The following is an 18,155-nucleotide window of genomic DNA, read 5'->3' as shown; positions in this document are numbered from 1 at the left end:
TAATGGATGAAAACTCGGATTCATGTTCTAATACACCAAACAGAGGCATAATGCCACATTATTGTTATTAACATGATTATGAAACGGACATAGGAAATAACTATTTGTCCATTGTGTACATTGATGTACATGTATAATACTTCAGATGTATTCTAAAAATGAATGTACATACAAATATCTCGTTTGAAATTATCGATTATTAGTGCTTTTTCTGTTTGTATAATTTATATTAATATCCAACAAGCTTAAACTATAAATTAGCCCCCGAAAGAGGGCAGGGCTTGAAGAATGAGGGAAATTATTGGGTAAAAAGTAAAAGAAAAAAGTAGAGTTAGGGTTAGGGATTAGGGTTAGGGTTATGGTTTAGGGTTAGGATTAGGGTTAGGGTTAGGGTTATTTATGTTACAAATTTAAAATACTTACTACGTATTTTGACAGCGAGGTACACTGTGCCCATACGTATGCTGTAATACAGCATATCCATCCCAGCACGACATTTACTGTGCCCATACGACCAGTATGGACATGGACACAACGTGTTACGTGTACATATGTGTGTACCGGGTGGTTATTTAAGTGTTGACAAAATATTTGGCAAAAATGTTTGCAAAAATAGTTTACAATAACATTTTGCAAACATTTTAAAAATATTGTTGTAGTGTGTTTTCATACAAAACGTTTTAAAACGTTTTCATGACCTTTATATAACCCGACATTTTAATGTGCTTTGTACATTAGCCTTATAAATATCGAATATTGTATTTAAGCTATAGACTTGTCTGTAACTTTCAAATGGGTGCCACAACTTTACACGCTTTGCGTTTCTGTGGCATCCACATCTCTCATACCACATTGTTAAAATATTATTTTGTAATATTAATATTGGTATCTCAATTATAAATTATTTGGCATTGCATTGTTACTAATTTATTACAAAATGTTTTTTTTATATCATGTTATTTATATGTATGTGTGTTGAGATGAAAATAAAACTGAACTGAACTGAACTGAGCCTTTATTAAGATACAATATTTCTCCAACTCTTCTCCGGCTAATTAACAATCACACTTTGATAATACAACATAACGAGCATTTAAGGGAGTACTACACCCATGGCCAATTTTGTGCCTATTTTTGCATTTTTCTCAAAACGTATATAGCGCATTGGTGACAAGTAAGATGTGTATATTATAGGGCAAGGACTACAACTACTGCACTGAAAATTCAGCAACTCAAGGCAAGTAGTTATTGATTTATTGATCAAATATTGGTTTTCCTCATTTTTGACTGTAACTCCACAACTGTTGTCTGTGTTGAAATCAAATTTCCAGTGCAGTAGTTGTAGTCCTTGCCCCTATAATATACATAATTTACTTGCCACCAATGCGCTATAATTTTTGAGAAAAATTAAAAAAATAAGCACAAAATTGGGCAGGGGTGTAGTACCCCCTTAACACTGTTATAGTGATTTTATAATCTGTGTAATGGTATGAAATGCAAGAACGCTCTAGGGCTTTCTTTAGATACTCTTCTCCCAATGAAGTTAGCCTTCAATTTTAGCTATAGACTTCACGTCATCACCATTATCACCCTATTAAGCCTAAAATAAAACAGACATAAAAGACATAATTAAAGAAGTTTCTTTCAACAACGCAAAGTGTAACTGTGTTCCCTTAAAGGCTTAATGTACGATTTTCTTCAAATTTTAAATTTGTCATTATATACTCAAAATGCTGAAATAATACTAATAATAATGATCGGGAATGGTTTCTGTCCATTTTGAGCTGAAATAACGAGGTAACGTGAAAGAAACACTGCTTGTTATTTTGGCCGTTTAACACGCAGTTCTATGGGCGGACATAAAGTCATAATTTCTTGAACGGATGCAAAGTGACCATTGATGGTGTCATTATACTCACGTGATTGACATATTCCACCAGTCCATCCAAAAGGACACTGACACTCAAATCCATTGACGCCATCCACACATTGACCACCATTACGACACGGTGTGCTAGAACACTCATTGACGTCTGAAATATAGACAATGTTGTAAGTTAATCTTCTTGCAAATTATACATTAAAACCAATGTTTAGTCTCTGCGTCAATGTCTGTCAGGCCCTGATCTCCATTTGGTGGGTGATATAGCGGGCACTCAGAGATTATGTTAACCTTATTGCTTAACGAGAAATACACTAGTGTCAAAGTAGCTTCCGCAGAATACTTTTATGGTGTTAACTATATCTATGAAACCTACTGATTCTGAATCTGCCACCCTTATTATGTACCACAACAGGTCAGTGGTCAATATCCAAGAAGTACAGGGAGCAAAATTCAAGCTACTCTAATTTTAGTGAAAGTTGTAGCAAATTGTTCAATTGCCCGATTTTTTTTAATGTAATGTTGCTGATATAGAATATAGCTAAGGTCATGCATCAAAAGTCGCCAATTGATAAAAATTGAGATTATTGACCTATGAAATATTTAACACATAACACATCAACCGGATATCAGAACTAGTGCAAACTATTCTTTTTCTAGCACATAAAGATGAGGCACATGCAGCATTTATGAATTTGCATACTTTCAGCGAGAAAATAGAGAGCCCCACACTGAACTGCTTTGATGAATGCAGTTTGATTTGTTTCAACTCTGAACACGTGGGGGATTTATGTGAAATGGTTTGCAACAATACTCGAAGTTTGTGCGTGCATTTATTGGGATGTCCCAATACTTTTTGTAATTTAGTAACGCTATCGAAATGCATCTCAAGGAGCTTCAGTGCATGGTTGGTGAATCTTTACTTGTCATGATCACTTCTTTCTCAACTCTAGAAGACTGGTAATACTAGTTCACTGGATACGAGAGTATGCAAAACACCATGTATGCGATAATCAAGTCCACTCTGCCCCTCAACATGTATACACTAAAGTTACGTATAGTTTCTTAGGGTTTTATAATGTTTAATACATGTTCCAGGGTGGAAACATCATGAAAGGTTGTGAAAGATTTGTTTTGGCCCCTGAACATGTATAAAACATTACCAAACTATACGAAACTATACACAATTTTAGTGTATACATGTTGAGGGGCCATGTGACTTACGGATTTCTTGCGCTCATGTCTTCAATTTGTATTCCAAAGTTCGGCCATCTCTTTTAGTTAATATATTTTGAGGATTCAAGTGGAAGGAAGCTAATGTAGTGCCTATTCCAAAGCAACTCCCCCCCCTTCCATTGACAAACTTAGGCCAATTTCTCTTACAGCTGTGCTTGCCAAGGTTGCTGAAGGTCATGTAGCCAAATGGGTTCTTGATGCTATTCTGCTATTCAGCCCTACATTGATCACAGACAATATGGTAATCAGAAAGGAATGTCAACCACCCACTGCCTCATTGATGTTTACCATACCAAAGTGTGGAGTGGGTGATTGACTTCCTTTCCTTTCGTAAGCAAAGGGTTAAATACAAGCAAACCTTTTCTGAATGGTTACTCTCTCTGGAGGTGTTCCACAAGGTACCAACATGGGACCTATTACCTTTCTTGCCATGATCAACTATGCCTTGAATGATGTCCAGCATACAAACAACAGAGTCTGGAAATACGTTGATGACCTGACAATAGGTGGAAATCGGGCATATAGTGATGATAGTGCAATCCAAGAGACTCTTGATGCCCTGTATGAGTGGTCTAAGAGCAATAAATTGAAGTTGAACCCTTCAAAATGTCAGGCCATGCAAGTTTATTTTGGTAAGAAGCTACCCCACATGTAGATCTTTCCATTGATGATCATAAAATAGCTGTTGTTGAGAAGGTTAAACTCCTGAGTGTTATGATCCAAAACAATTTATGTTGGGATAAACAAGTTGATTCCATGTATGCGAAGGCCAATCGTAAACTCTTCATGCTCCGCAAACTGAAGGAAGCATCTCTATCACCCAAGGAGTTGTTATTGGTGTACAAGGGGTACATCCGCCCTGTTTTAGAGTATGCCGCCACACTTTGGCATTCTGGTCTTACTCATAATCAGGTGGCCCAGCTTGAGCAAATTCAGAGACGTGTTTGCAAATACATCCTTGGTAGAAAGTATACTACCTATGCAGAGTCCTTAGCTACCCTTGAACTTCATTCGTTGTCTGAGAGGAGACAAAACATTTGCAAGGAATTTGCCCTGAAAGCAAGCACATCTGTGAGGTTCTCAACCTGGTTTCCACCTAGTTAGTATCAATCCCGCATGACTCTCAGAAGACAACCAAAATTTGACTCTTTTAGATGTAGGACCAACAGATTTCAAAATAGTCCCCTACCCTTTCTCACCAACCTTCTAAAAGCAATGTAGTTTGTTTTTTCTTGCCAGTCATTTTTTTTATATTGTTCCAAATCCAGTCAAGTGCAATTATAATGCAACAGAGACTGGGGCGCAATGATCTTCCAGTTGTTTACAACAAGATGTTGTCACTTGACCAAAACCAATCAATACCTGGTAGTCAAGAGGCAAGTCAAGTGGAATAATCTCTTCAGTGGTTAAAGAAGACCTGTAGATGCAGGTCGCAAGCTACCACAGCTCTGCAAATATAAAGTCTTGTGACTGTTGTTTTAAATCAACTACTGTACTAAATAAATATACTTACTCTGTTCACAGTGTATGCCAGTGTAACCAGCAAGACATTGACAAACATACCCATTAATGCCATCTACACAGGATCCTTGATTTTGGCAGGATTTGTAGCACACTCGTTAATATCTGCAAGAAATAATGATACGAGAAAGGAACAATGACAACATACCACACGTTGCACTAAAATGATTCATACGACCAGTTTAAGACCAGTTGTAGAATGATTATGATCATTTTAATAAGGAGACTGGGTTGATAAAAGACAAATTCGGATGGCATTTTGAGGCTCTTAGGTTTAGATTTGGGAACAAATATCAGAAAAGCTTGTTTAGAGGAGAGCGGCTAGTTTTCAAAGATTTGTACAAAAATCTGGAAAAATTAGACCTTAAACAAAAGTTTTGTTTTCAGGCGCACAGATCCAAATTGTTCAGAATTTTCTTTAATATTGAACAGAAATTATTTGAAATGCAAAATATGTTTGGATGAATTTAGTATATTGCAGGGCTCGTTTATAATCCAAAATCCAAACATGAGAGGAGCTAAACATGATTACTATCTCCACCGTTAACTAACCACTCCCGTACTCAACTATCGGGTATCCTGCTAATTAGAACTTACTCCGTTCACAATGTAGACCAATGTAACCGGCAGCGCATTGACAAATGTATCCATTGAAAAACTCTGCACATATCCCTTCATTCTGACAAGGTCCTGAGGCGCACTCATCGATATCTGTTATGAAACAATCCACTGAATAATTCATGGGCAGGGCATACGTATGAAAAGTTTTAAAAGGAAATGAAAAGAGGCACAGGATGATAATCTTATCGGGTGGGGCGATGACAAATTGGCCTCTTGGGTAAGGCATAACGACAATACAGATGATGTGAATACTTGACCTCCACACATTTTTCCTTTTGCGACGCTTTAGTTGAACAATACTTTTAAGTATTTGTTTTTTTGTCTAGTTGTTAAACCAACTATGATCATCTTTCACATCTTTCATTTTTAGAAAAGATCCTTGTGGTTGGTTGCCGGCTACTTATAGGTTAATAAATGCGTATCACTTGTTGGGAGTGAAATTGTACTAAATAATGCACGCAAACTGAGATGTTGATGTGTCTAATGCACAAGCCCCGGAGAGGGGGATGCAGCAGACGTATCAACATTTCATGTCATGTGCATTGTTTTGTACAATTTCTCGAGCAACAATTAGTGATACGCATTTATTATCATCCACGGGAAAAAAGTCTTGTGAATTTTGCTATTTTAGAAAATGCCAACAAATAAAAATGCATAATAATGAACGCGTCCCAAAGCACTTCACGTACTACGCGGAATACAAGCCCGTGCAAATAAACAATCTGCGTGTTTCTACTGAGGGCCAAATTCCGTGCCATGCCGTGCCGTGCCGGGTCATACCGGGTAACAAGCCCAGTAGAAACGATCTGGGTAATCGGTTGCCGTGTCATGCCGGGTCATGTGCTCGCCTTTCGTGATCCACCTCTTGAGGTGGATCATGCCGGAAATCAAAGCGTGTAATCCGCGCAGTAGAAACGAGCCGTGTCATCGGTTGTCGGGTCGAGGTCATGCGTGTTGCAAAAATAACGCGATTTATATTCTACTTGTACAGTAGAGGCCTAGGCCTATAATGTAGTAGGTTCCTTCTTTCTAATATTATATACACTGGCCACATGTGTGACTCGCGTGAACTTGATGAAGTAAAATGGATATAGTCTAGGCCTACTTCTTTATAGTTAATGAATTGGTTATATTCTGGCTGTAAATTAATTATCATAATAGCCAATTACTAGATCCACTGGTAAATTAATGCAATTTGGATTTTACGAAAACACTATTGTGATTGTAGGTCATATGCCATGAGCTGCCATGCGTGGACATTTAAATTTATGATACAACCGTCAAATTTGTTTTCCGTACTTCCGGTTTACAGGAAAAAATGCCGTGCATCGTGCGAGACACGGCTTTCTGGTCTCAGTAGAAACAAGCTGGGTAACGGTGGCCGGATTATGATCGGTATTTTGTGCCCGGAAAATAGCGGGTCAAAAAGCCGTACGCTCAGTATAAACAAGCTGAATATTTATATACGATTAGTAATCTAATAAAGTTTGTTCATACACTCCTAGATAGTGCAAACCAATCAGAGCAAACGTTAGTAAATTACTAGCCGTCCATAAATATTGAATAATTGCACGGGCGCGCACTCCGCGTAGTACGTGCAGTGCTTTTGGACGCGTTCATTTTTCTTGCGGGTGGATGCATTTATATTCGCTTGTTTTTCCAACATTTTTAGTGACAATTTTGTTATAAAAAATAGCAAAAATCACGGGATGTTGATGCGTCTAATGCACTCCCCCCTTCGGGGCTCTTTATTAACCTATAACTCTGATTGGTTCTCTCTATCAAGGAGTGTATGAATGGAAGATAATATATCGGTTTAAACTATGACTCACCTGTTTCACACATGTGACCAGTCCACCCAGGAAGACATTGGCATTCATATCCACTGACGTCATCCACACATTGACCACCATTGAGACAAGGTGTGCTGGTACACTCGTTAGTGTCTGAAATTGAATTATTTTAACAATATTTTGTAAGCAGTACGATGTTATTGAAAGTCAAATAAACATCTCAAAAAAAGTAACTAACCCCCTTAAATAATGGCCACTATTCAAACACGGGCGATTGTATTACAAATCTATAAAATGCGTTGGAAGCAGAATTTATTTCGAAGTCCTTTTTGGAAGTTCAAAAGACGGTATATGTATATATCCCACAGATAATACCGGGTCAAATTATTGATCAGTTTTTCTCCCCCCAATTTTATTTTCCCCTAACCAAGCAAGCTGGCCACGTCCCTGATGTTAACTCATTTTGGTAAAGATATGGACAAAATTACAAAAAAAATTGTCTCACCGAGGAGTAAAAAAGAATTATCTCGCCGAGGTGTTATTTTTTTTTAATTGCTTCAGCGAGGTGCTAAAAAAACAAATTTGTCACGACCCCAACTACCCAGCCTCCCCCCCCCCCGATATCTAATGGTGTGTCCCTTATTGTGCTTATTAGTTTTATAAGTGAGAGTGAAAAATGTTATTCTAGTAACATTCAACGTAATAAAACGTTGTCACAACGTAGTTAAGTTGTGGTGTTACCATGGATGGCATGATCATTTTGGAAAAAGTGACTCACCTGTTTCATATATTTGACCAGTCCATCCAGGAAGACACAGACATTCATATCCATTGACGCCATCCACACATTGACCACCATTACGACAAGGTGTGCTAGTACACTCGTTGGTGTCTGAAACTAAATTGAACAGGTTTAATTGAAAGCCAAGTTGTTCATAAAATTTCTGCGCATTTTGACACTTCATTTGTAGCAATTGTCTAAATATTGACACCGCAGCGTACATTTGAATCAATGTAACCCAATATTTGAAAGTAAATTCTATTGATTTGTGTTCAGTATAATGGAAGGAAATCTGTGTAATGTTATCTGAGTGTTTTGTATTGTTGTGCAACTTTCAAATCTGGACCTCACTACATTAAATTGACCGGTGTTTTATTGTTTTCTGGGCTATCGTATGAAATGAGGTGTCGAAATGCGCAGAAATAAATTCTGCTTCCAACGCATTTTACATATTTATAATACAATAGCCCGTTTTTAATAATGGCCATTATTTAAGGGGCTTAGTTACTTTTTTGAGATGTTTACTTTATAATGCATTTTCTTAAACAGCTATAATAATCTTGGTAATCTGATTGGCTTTTCCTCATTTATGAGTCGTGTTTTATTTCGCAATAGATTATGCTCATACTACGTATGACGACTACTGGCAAGAATACACGCGCGCGCGAGAATGAGGACTCGGCGGAATAACCAACTTCACACAAGCTTAATGTATGAACTTTTAAATGTAAAATACATCATTGTAGGGTTGATCTGTTTAGAAATTGTTTTGAGATATTGTTTTGAGAGCCAGCCTTGTATCTATCGTCTGATATAACATATGCCAGATACCATCTATCTTTTCCAAGTGGAAAAAATCAGCAGAAATCTGAATGTTTTAAATCTTGCAATACATTTTAGCTTCGGTTTCAAGATATGAGCTCTTTCCATTCATATTATTCATTCATTCATTCATTCATTCATTCATTCATTCATTCATTCATTCATTCATTCATTCATTCATTCATTCTTTCATTCATTCATTCATACTAATCCTGATCCAAATAAGGTACATCCGAAATTTTGTCAGGCTTAATATCGCATATACTGTCTATAGACTCATAAATTCAGAAAGTTTATAACCTTATGGGTGTTGCGAGGTTGCGCGGTTCAGCCCAAGCAGTGGCATTCATATACTCTTGATAGTATACAAATATTATATGCCTATGTGTGTGATAGTACAAAATATATCATGAGGTCAAATTTTGACTTTTCTATTTTACGAGGCGTAGCCGAGTGAAATAGATCAGTAAAAATTTGACCGAATGATATATTTTTACTATTACACGACTATTGGCATGTAATATTTGTTTTATATCATGATATCACATGGTTTCTATCCATGCCATGTGATAGTAAAAACTATCACACGGCTTAAGTCACTGTAATCATGATATAATTAGTTATTTGCAGTGGCGTTGGTAGAATTTTTAACATTGGGTATGACAAACTGTGTTGATGACCTATTTTGGCGGAGACCGAGGGGGTTCTTCTGAGTCAGGTCAAAAACTGGATGGCATGATCATTTTGGGAAAAGTGACTCACCTGTTTCACATATTTGACCAGTCCATCCAGGAAGACACTGGCATTCATATCCGTTGACGTCATCCACACATTGACCACCATTAAGACATGGTGTGCTAGTACACTCATTGGTGTCTGAAACTAAATTGAACAGGTTAAATTGAAAGCCAAGTTGTTCATAAAATATAAGATTTTAGATCTTACAATTATATCTTATATGTGACTGGACACCACGAATCAGCCGTAAAGTCAGCCCCGGTCAATTTTGTTTTATTTCGTGTTTAGAAGATATATATCATAAGCTTTAAAATGGTACATCAATTGACTTCAAACGATATCCAGAAGCGGGGTTATGGTTTGTTGAAATCTGTTACTTCAACAAAATTGTACTTTTTTCAGTTCTACATGTGTATCTTTTTTTACATTTTTTGTAATAAATATCAAACAGTCCTAATTGGCGGTCATTTCAAATCATCCCCAAGTCAACGAGGTTCAGGAATGTCCTCTCATTGTTAATTGTTGGTTGGTCATACCTAGATAAAATACAATGCTTCGTTATCCACCACTTGAACAGGATTTAGCCGAAGCAAACAAAGACAAAAACTATTTAAAGGATTCTATAGAAATAGGTAGAAGCTTATTATCCTCTTCAGCAATAGGATCATTGATTTGTTTAATCAGTGTTTGATGAGATACTTGTCGCGCCGAATTGTGATACCTATGAATACGACTTTCACGCATATTTTACACTGTAACTCAAAATACAATTTGCCGAGTTTACGGCTCATTCGTAGTGTCCACTCACATAATAATAATAATAATGACAAGGAGACCAGCAAATTATTATTAATAGGAGATGCCATCATTTTCAAACATAACACCAAGATTGCACGCGTAATATAGATGGTTCAATCTGAGCATCGCCGATACATACAGTTGGAATAGTATCACTGGGTCTGAAGCGTGATGTACGTCGTAATATGAAGAACTTCAGTTTTGTCTTCACTTAACTTTAGAGGATTATAATGTTTATAGTGTCAAGTCCGAGATGATGGCCAATTATTATAAGAAATCAAATTGATCCTATCAATTTGTACAATACCTAAATTTCATAAGGAAGAGAATAGTCAATTTGCATATCTTCAAGATCCTTGATTAATGAGTAAATACCACAGAGTAAAGTACTACAGACCATGTTTCAACATGTTTCCCCTTGCATTGTAGGCTATGCTGTGAATTCTCGCATATTTATGAGGGCCGATCGTTTGATCGTGCCATGCCTAACAATCACGTCTTTTCACTGAATACTATAATTATCATCTAGCCAAAAGAGAATTAATTAAATAAGAATGTTGGCACTATCACATAATGCTGCACCAAATTGCAAAAAGGTGTCAATCTTTCTTAATTTAGAGCTTTTGGCAGTATATCAAATTGAAGTCAACAAGATTCTGCATACGACCGATCAATGAGACTGTCACAACATAATCATGTTTAGATTTATGACCATTTTTTATAAGTGTGGGCTTACTTTTTGTAATAAAACAATTCCGCCTCCGATTTCGGCGAAACGGTCGACCACAATTATTTGTCCCCCTTTATTTAGCCTTACTTTGCTTTATATTTTTGGGTCAATAACTTGTCTTACGTGTGGAAAAGAAATATGTGACACGATCTGTCCATGGGGCCCAAAGACGGCACATTTGAAACTGCGATAAAGGTAAAAATATGGAGTAAAAAAACAATAAAATGCATAAGAAAATAGACATCAAAAAACTTCATGATTTTAGAATCAAGTATGCTAGATCTTTGGTGTTTTCAGTAAATGATAGCATATTGTATTTTATAATGTAATAATTATAGTAACTCAATTTTCAAAAATGTCTCCTTTGGCCCCATGGACCAGATCGTGTCACATATTAGAGAGATTGCGATGTTCCATACGTCTTGTGCGGTCCTTGCATCCATACGTGGCGTTCATAAGTGCGGCGTAGATATCACTAGTCTTGGTTCCGTATTGGACTATGCTCCTTCGCAACGAAGGATCACAAACCGGTTGGGTCGGACCCAACGCTTGTTCTGACCACAGGAGGGCGACAGCAAGATATTATACTAAAATGGCTGCATTTTCTTACCTTCACTCTTTATGATCTTATCTTCTAGCAGATAAAATCCTCCTCCTCCTGCTACAATACCAACCACGAAAATCAGTACAGCAACGATGATTGTAACACATGGGTTACACTTTCTACCACCTTTTGCCTTTGCTTTTGCTATTCAGTATAAAAAATATTGAAATGTTAAAGTGTTTTGTGTTTTATTTGTGTTGACGAAGTTTAATTGTGCATGCCCAATAACCCGGAACATGGCAAAAATTGTACTTCCACTGAGTAAAACATCAAGCTTTTTAAATTACAACAATTGGTTTTTGAAGATACAGTCATTTGTCAAAAGGTCTTTATTAATGTTTAGAATACAAAGCAATAAAGATGATCAAATCTTCTCAATCATTACAGAGCCGGTGCGCTTATCATTGCACATGTAAATTATATCGATTTAATACACACCTATGACGTCGCGCTATTGTTTTACCGCTCCATTATTTTCCACGAATGGAGCGATGATCACAATAACACGCCATTCGTAAATGCCTTTCTCTTTTCTCTGAAAAGCAAATACTTTTCAGGGAAAAAGTACTGGCATTTACGAATGTAGTGTTAATATCAATTGCACTTTTGAAAAGCAAGTATTTGCGAAAAGTGCGGTATTGTTATCATCACTTCATTCATGCAAAACAATGATACGAAAAACAAGAAGAAAATGATTTTCATTAATACAATAAATTGAGGAAGCGGATAGCAACATTTGCACAGTATTGTCATGGGACCTGAGAGCACATCAGACATATCGAATTGCATGCTGAATACGAGGATTGTTCCTATATCTAATAATAATAATAATTTTGATTTTGTGAAATTCGCGATATAATACAAATTATTAAAATTTCATATTTTTTATATTTTTCCAAATTTAACAGTCCTCGAAGTAAACTTTATAAATCTAATGATGTGTAATTCAACTATAGGCCTATGTAGCTGGGATGAAAAGCCGACTCAATTGAAAATTTGACCTTTCATATAGAACTTAAACATTTGTTTCCAAAAAGACCTACATTTTTAGTGTTTTGAGGAAAAAATCTATATCTTTAATAATGAAGGTCACAATTTTCATATGATTGACGGCTGTTCAACCCAACTTCCTACTATTTACTGCATATCGTTAGATTTATACAATTTACTTTGAGGACTGTTAAATTTCAAAAATATCAATTTTAATAATTTGCCTTAAAATGTGTATTGTATCGCGAATTTAATAAAAATCTAAATTATTTGATATCAGAAGGATGTGTCTGATTTGCTCTTAGGTGCCACAAACAAAATACGTAAAAACGTCGCTATCCGAGCCCTTACAATGCAATCTGTGAAAAGTAAGTCAAGATCAAAACGGGCAGGTTAAATTGTTGGCTAAGTACGTTGTACTTATTATGCAAGATGTGTTTTACCCTCACTTAGGCTTTACTTCGTAGGCCTTTACTTTTATTTATTTGGACCTTTCTTTCTACGCTTACTGTTTTTATAACATTTTTTTTCCTTCTTTATATTTTTATACGTTTTCAGTGGCTTAGGCCCACATATAATTTGTCATATTTTGGGCAACATTGCTACATATACATAATACACATTCTGTATCAATGTATTTAGGCCTATGAATCTGTTTATTTTCAAATCGTTCTCTTCGGGCATGTTTAATAATGATAAAAGCCACAGTAGGTCTATTTTCTGTATAATTTTTATTTGTCATTAGTATATCTGATGTTTCATCTGATGGTATTTTGGCATGCTTGAATATTTACTTACATCGATCAGTAGGCCTATCCGATACCGTAAAACGGGTAACTTTGGGCACTTTTCAGAGTTTTTAAACCACTGCTTCCAAACAAAACCAAATATATTTCTAATTATCTCTTTTTTATGACGTTAGGGTTCCCTTCTACACCTTGAAGTTGAAAAAGATTTTTGAATAATTTTGAAAGGGTGCCCTAGGGGTTGAAAATAGCCTGACCAAAGTTACCCCGCATTTGGGGCAACTTTGGTCAGAGTATTACATTCCATGAAGAAAAGAAAATGAAAAAATTGATCTTCGCTGTATATGGGCAAGGTTTTGTTTTTGTGACATTTGTCCCCATGCAAAATTAAGCAAGCACGCATCCTTGCTCACAAATATCGATTTTTATTTTTTTTGTTACAAATGTAAATAAATGCACATTTTTGGTCACAAATGCCAATATTTTCGTAACTTTCAAAGGAATTGGACATGAGCGACTTCTTCCAAATATATTTCTTAACAAATTGAGACCAAATATGACTAAAAACAATATTGCTGTACGGAAATATGACCATTTAAAAAATATATTTGAACGACCAAAGTTACCCTGCTTACCGAAGTTACCCCATTTTACGGTAATTAAATATTACAATGTTAGGGACGCTCCATTTGATTTCGGAAGGGGACTGGAAGTTGAGGTGGCTTTTATTTCGCGTCGAAGGCGGCGAAGTTTGTTTTGTTTTTTGCCGACAAAGTTCAAGGACAATAATAGGCCTAGGTAAAATGTGTTGTAGTACATTTAAAATTTTCGTACCTTTTCGTACCTGATTTTGGTCCTTCTGCTGCGAATCAACGATATATATCCTCGGAATGATTCCATCACAAAATTATCCAAGATAAACAATAGTGTCCATAATTGCATGGTTGTTCCAAAATCGTAAACTCGATTCACAGAGAAGAGTATCATTGCTCAGGTATCGCGATAGGTGTAGTTTTCTTGAGGTTGACAACTGTAATGACCATTTCATATGAGCCTATACATGCTATATGACCTTTTTGCCAATTTTCCTTATTATGCAAAATAGAGACCTAATAGAAGTGGGCATAAAGAACTATTGATGGTCTAATCACTTTAATGATTTTACGAATCTACGTTTATTCAATTTGTGTAACAAACATTTTAAATCTTTATAATTCAAGAAGGTGGTTACGGATGATTTGATATGATGGGTATTTCTATAGAAATTTTACATAAAGCTGAGTCGGACTATTTTTGCACTCGCACCTAAAATTTAGTACGATCATTATATTAGTGTATTGTCCGGCATCAATGAGTAATTGATCAATTTGTAAAGAGCAACCTATTTCAATAACACTCCATTCGTGAAAAATAATGGAGCGGTAAAACAATAGCGCGACGTCATAGGTGTGTATTAAGTCGGTTAATGGCCGCGGATTAGAACGTGAGTGGGTAAGAATGGCTTCGCCGCTCCGCGGCTCAGCCATTCTTACCCACTCACGTTCTAATCCTTGGCCATTATCCTATACATAATTAACCATTCTAGTGGTTTCATTTATAAGATCGATTTATTTAGGTCATATGCTTGTTTATTTTCAGACATATCAGTAAACTCGATGGCCGGGATCAAAAACTAAGGATGACCTACCTTCTGGATTTGAAGATTTCGATACATTTGGAGCACGTGAATCTCCGTCTAGATCCAAATATTCATGTCATACTCTAACTTGAACATCTGCGCCTTTTAAGACATAATAACAATTCAAATCAACACTGTCAACCTGGATTTTTTTCGTAATACAAAATGAACACTGATATTGCTGCGAATCTTGGTTCTATGGTGCGAACTTCAGTTTTCGCCTACAATTTGCTGCTCAATAATTTGCTTTGATTTAGGTTTTGTTCAACTTCTGTTGACATTTTTGCAGCAAACTCAAATGCCTCTGTCATTGCCGCAATGGTTGAACAAGTTTCACTCTTTACTCATTCAATTCCTGGCACTCTGATATTTTACTCTATTGATTATTGTAGGCACTCTTTTACAGTAAAATTATCTCTCCTTCACCCTTTTAGAGGTACCACATTGGAATTGTCAGGAAGATACAGTGGATGACAAAGACCTCACAGCCAGTTCCGATCAGGGTTGTCTGTAACACCTACTACCCCAGACATCGTGGAAGAACATGTGTCTGACATTGAATAATTTATTCAGATTATATTAGACAAAAAGATGGACTGGTATTTAATACATACACTGTCCGGACTGACCTGTTCCATCCGTGTTCGGTGTGTTATAATATGGAGGTGGGTACTCATTTGGTTCTGAATATTGGCCTGATACCACATTCGAGTATTCTTGAGCATGTTCTCTCCGGCCACGGGGGTGTACGGGTGGGGGTTGCAGAGCAATATTCTCAGTACTTCTGTCACGTCGGTCCATATTACTGGCTTTCGCTGTGGAATGATATCAACTAAGCAAGGATTTTACCTGGATAAAAAATAATGTTATAAAGTTTGAAGTTGAAAAGTCGGTAGTCCTAAAATCGTTCAGGACGACGATTATTGTGTAAATAAATCCTTCTTAGAGTGTTCCCTAAAAGAATAGCATCCCATATGCCAACAAGACCTTGTTTACTTTTATATTAAAAACAAATGTTACTTCCTCCTGCTATAGTGAATTTGGATACGGGATTTTTTCCATTTTTCTATTTTTACTACATTTAAGTCCGATTATTACAAACGTTCATGGTTCAGGTATTTTCCATTTGGAAATAATGATATATTATAGTGCATTATGCACACTCTTCTGTAAAGGATTTAACATGTCTGTGTTATTTAAACTAGTACCATTCTATTTCTAGTAATGTTTTAAGTTCTAACAAATGATTTAAATTCTAATTGTTTGTAGTTTAGACTAAAAATGTAAGTTACTTGCCTGCTCTCTCTAGCTGCCACGCTGAAATGGAAAATCCGCTGCAAAAAAAGGGACTTTTGATACACTTTGTGTCAAATACACGGTTCATGTGTCTCATTCAAAGTAGGAAGGTCACCGTTCATTAATTGATATAATGATAGTGCATTCTTCTTTGCCAGGACTCTTGGTTATTTTGTTTGTGTACAAAGAGATTTGAAAAAAAAACACCCTAATTTTTCCTGATAAATTTATTATTGTTTAGTTTACTTTTATAACTCCTTTGGACAAAACGTATCGTGTTGAACCACTCAAAACATCCAAGCAGAGGTAGATTTGTTTTGTATTACAAACAATTTAAGATACAATAAAAACAGGTATTTGGCCCCTTATTTGCAAAATCTTCCGACTCTCTCATGGTTGAACCCCCTCAGGCGCTCCCAACAACAGCACCATGAAATATATGGGTCCAACAATGTGCGAGTGAAGCAAGCTAGAAATGTTTTTGAGCCCCCCCCCTCCCCCCCCCCATGCTTCTTCCTGGCTGAAGGTACTAGGTCTACTGTGAAGTGCCACGGTTTTATGGTACCTTTTTAGCGATTTTGGAATATCGATGGGTGGTTTTCAGTATACTAATTTGTGCAAAAATGCCCTTAAAAGCACACAATTTGTATATTGGTTTGTAGCCCAAACATTCCGTACAAAATTGTCTGAAGCACTCCCGGGTTTGCCCCCCCCCCCTTCCCTGATCTGCGCCTGTCTATGAGAACAAATTAATCTTTTGCATAAAATCTATTCCCTTTTAAATTTTGTATATTCGCAGTAATAGTAAATAATTGGCCTCCCATGCTTTACCCCGGGGGGCACTCCACTTTGGAGGTGACGCGTATGTAGGGCTGTTAAGACTGCACTGCGAAAGTGCCAGCCCTACACCTATATCCATTTCATATTGAAGTGCCCCCCCGGGGTGCTTTACATTTATAAGGACAGAGAGTTTCCCCTTTGATTTCATATGATAGGCATAGACAATAAAAGGGAATTTCCCTTTTGGTTATCCTTTGAAACTAGACGGATATGATTTACAACCATGTTATTTCAATCTTTTGTGCCGGGTACCCGGGGCCGGGTATTCACAATGAACAGCCTAGACAATAGACGGGAAAATGAAGGTCATTATCAACAGGGTGTTTTGTTTATCAGTAAAATCAATACAAAAATAAGATCACAGCGAGCTTATTTTTACAGATAGATATACAAGATATGAAGTCGTTATTAAATATAAATTTTATTATCAATAAAACTCAATTTTTTAAACTTTTAAAACTTTTTTAAATGTAAGTTATCACGGCTTACATTGATATTTTGAATATATTGATAAATAATTGTGCATGTGTTTGTTCTAGGCCTGTGTATTTTTAAGTACACCAATGGAGTTAAGCAAGTCTTTGTACAGCTAAATGGGCAATATTAGCAATATTAGAAGGCTATGTGATCATTATGTGATTTGATATGCAAATGACAAATCAAAAATGAAATGAATAGTGCCGCTGAAAGGTTAGAAATAAATTCTGGTCCAGATGCTCTATACATCAGTGTACTTCGGTTATATTTATAAATGCGCTTTTATAAATGCGCACTTGACCCACGGGCACGACATATCAAGACCAGTAAGCGTGATCAAATCCTCATGCGTTGTCCACTATACATAAAAGGATAGAAACTCTATAGATAAATATCATCAAATTTAAGTATTAATTGAATAGCAAAATTTTACACATGGGGGGATTCCAAAATTAAACCAACATATTGAAAGTATTTGATGACGGAAAAAATATTCAACAACGGAAACGTTTACAATATAATCACAAAGTTGAACAAAATAGACAATTTTGCTGCACAGTAGTCTCATGTTGTTCCGCCTTTGCATTCAAATGTATAGGAAG

The 18,155-nt window shown here is 36.3% G+C and overlaps 1 protein-coding gene across 1 annotated transcript; it reads right to left on the bottom strand.

Annotated features, from left to right (window-relative positions):
* Positions 1–7,808: 7,808 nt before the first annotated feature.
* LOC140167642 (uncharacterized) lies at positions 7,809–15,786 on the bottom strand. Its single transcript, XM_072190937.1, has 4 exons — positions 15,570–15,786; positions 11,533–11,670; positions 9,419–9,538; positions 7,809–7,951 (listed from the first exon to the last, which is right to left on the bottom strand). Exons 1-4 carry the CDS (start codon positions 15,739–15,741, stop codon positions 7,809–7,811), a joined length of 573 nt encoding a protein of 190 aa, XP_072047038.1. The 5' UTR covers positions 15,742–15,786.
* Between the last annotated feature and the right edge of the window lie 2,369 nt (positions 15,787–18,155).

This window comes from Amphiura filiformis, chromosome 13 (assembly GCF_039555335.1).
Source record: "Amphiura filiformis chromosome 13, Afil_fr2py, whole genome shotgun sequence".
Taxonomy (NCBI): Eukaryota; Metazoa; Echinodermata; class Ophiuroidea; order Amphilepidida; family Amphiuridae; genus Amphiura; species Amphiura filiformis.
This window is presented reverse-complemented; position numbering and strand designations above follow the sequence as displayed.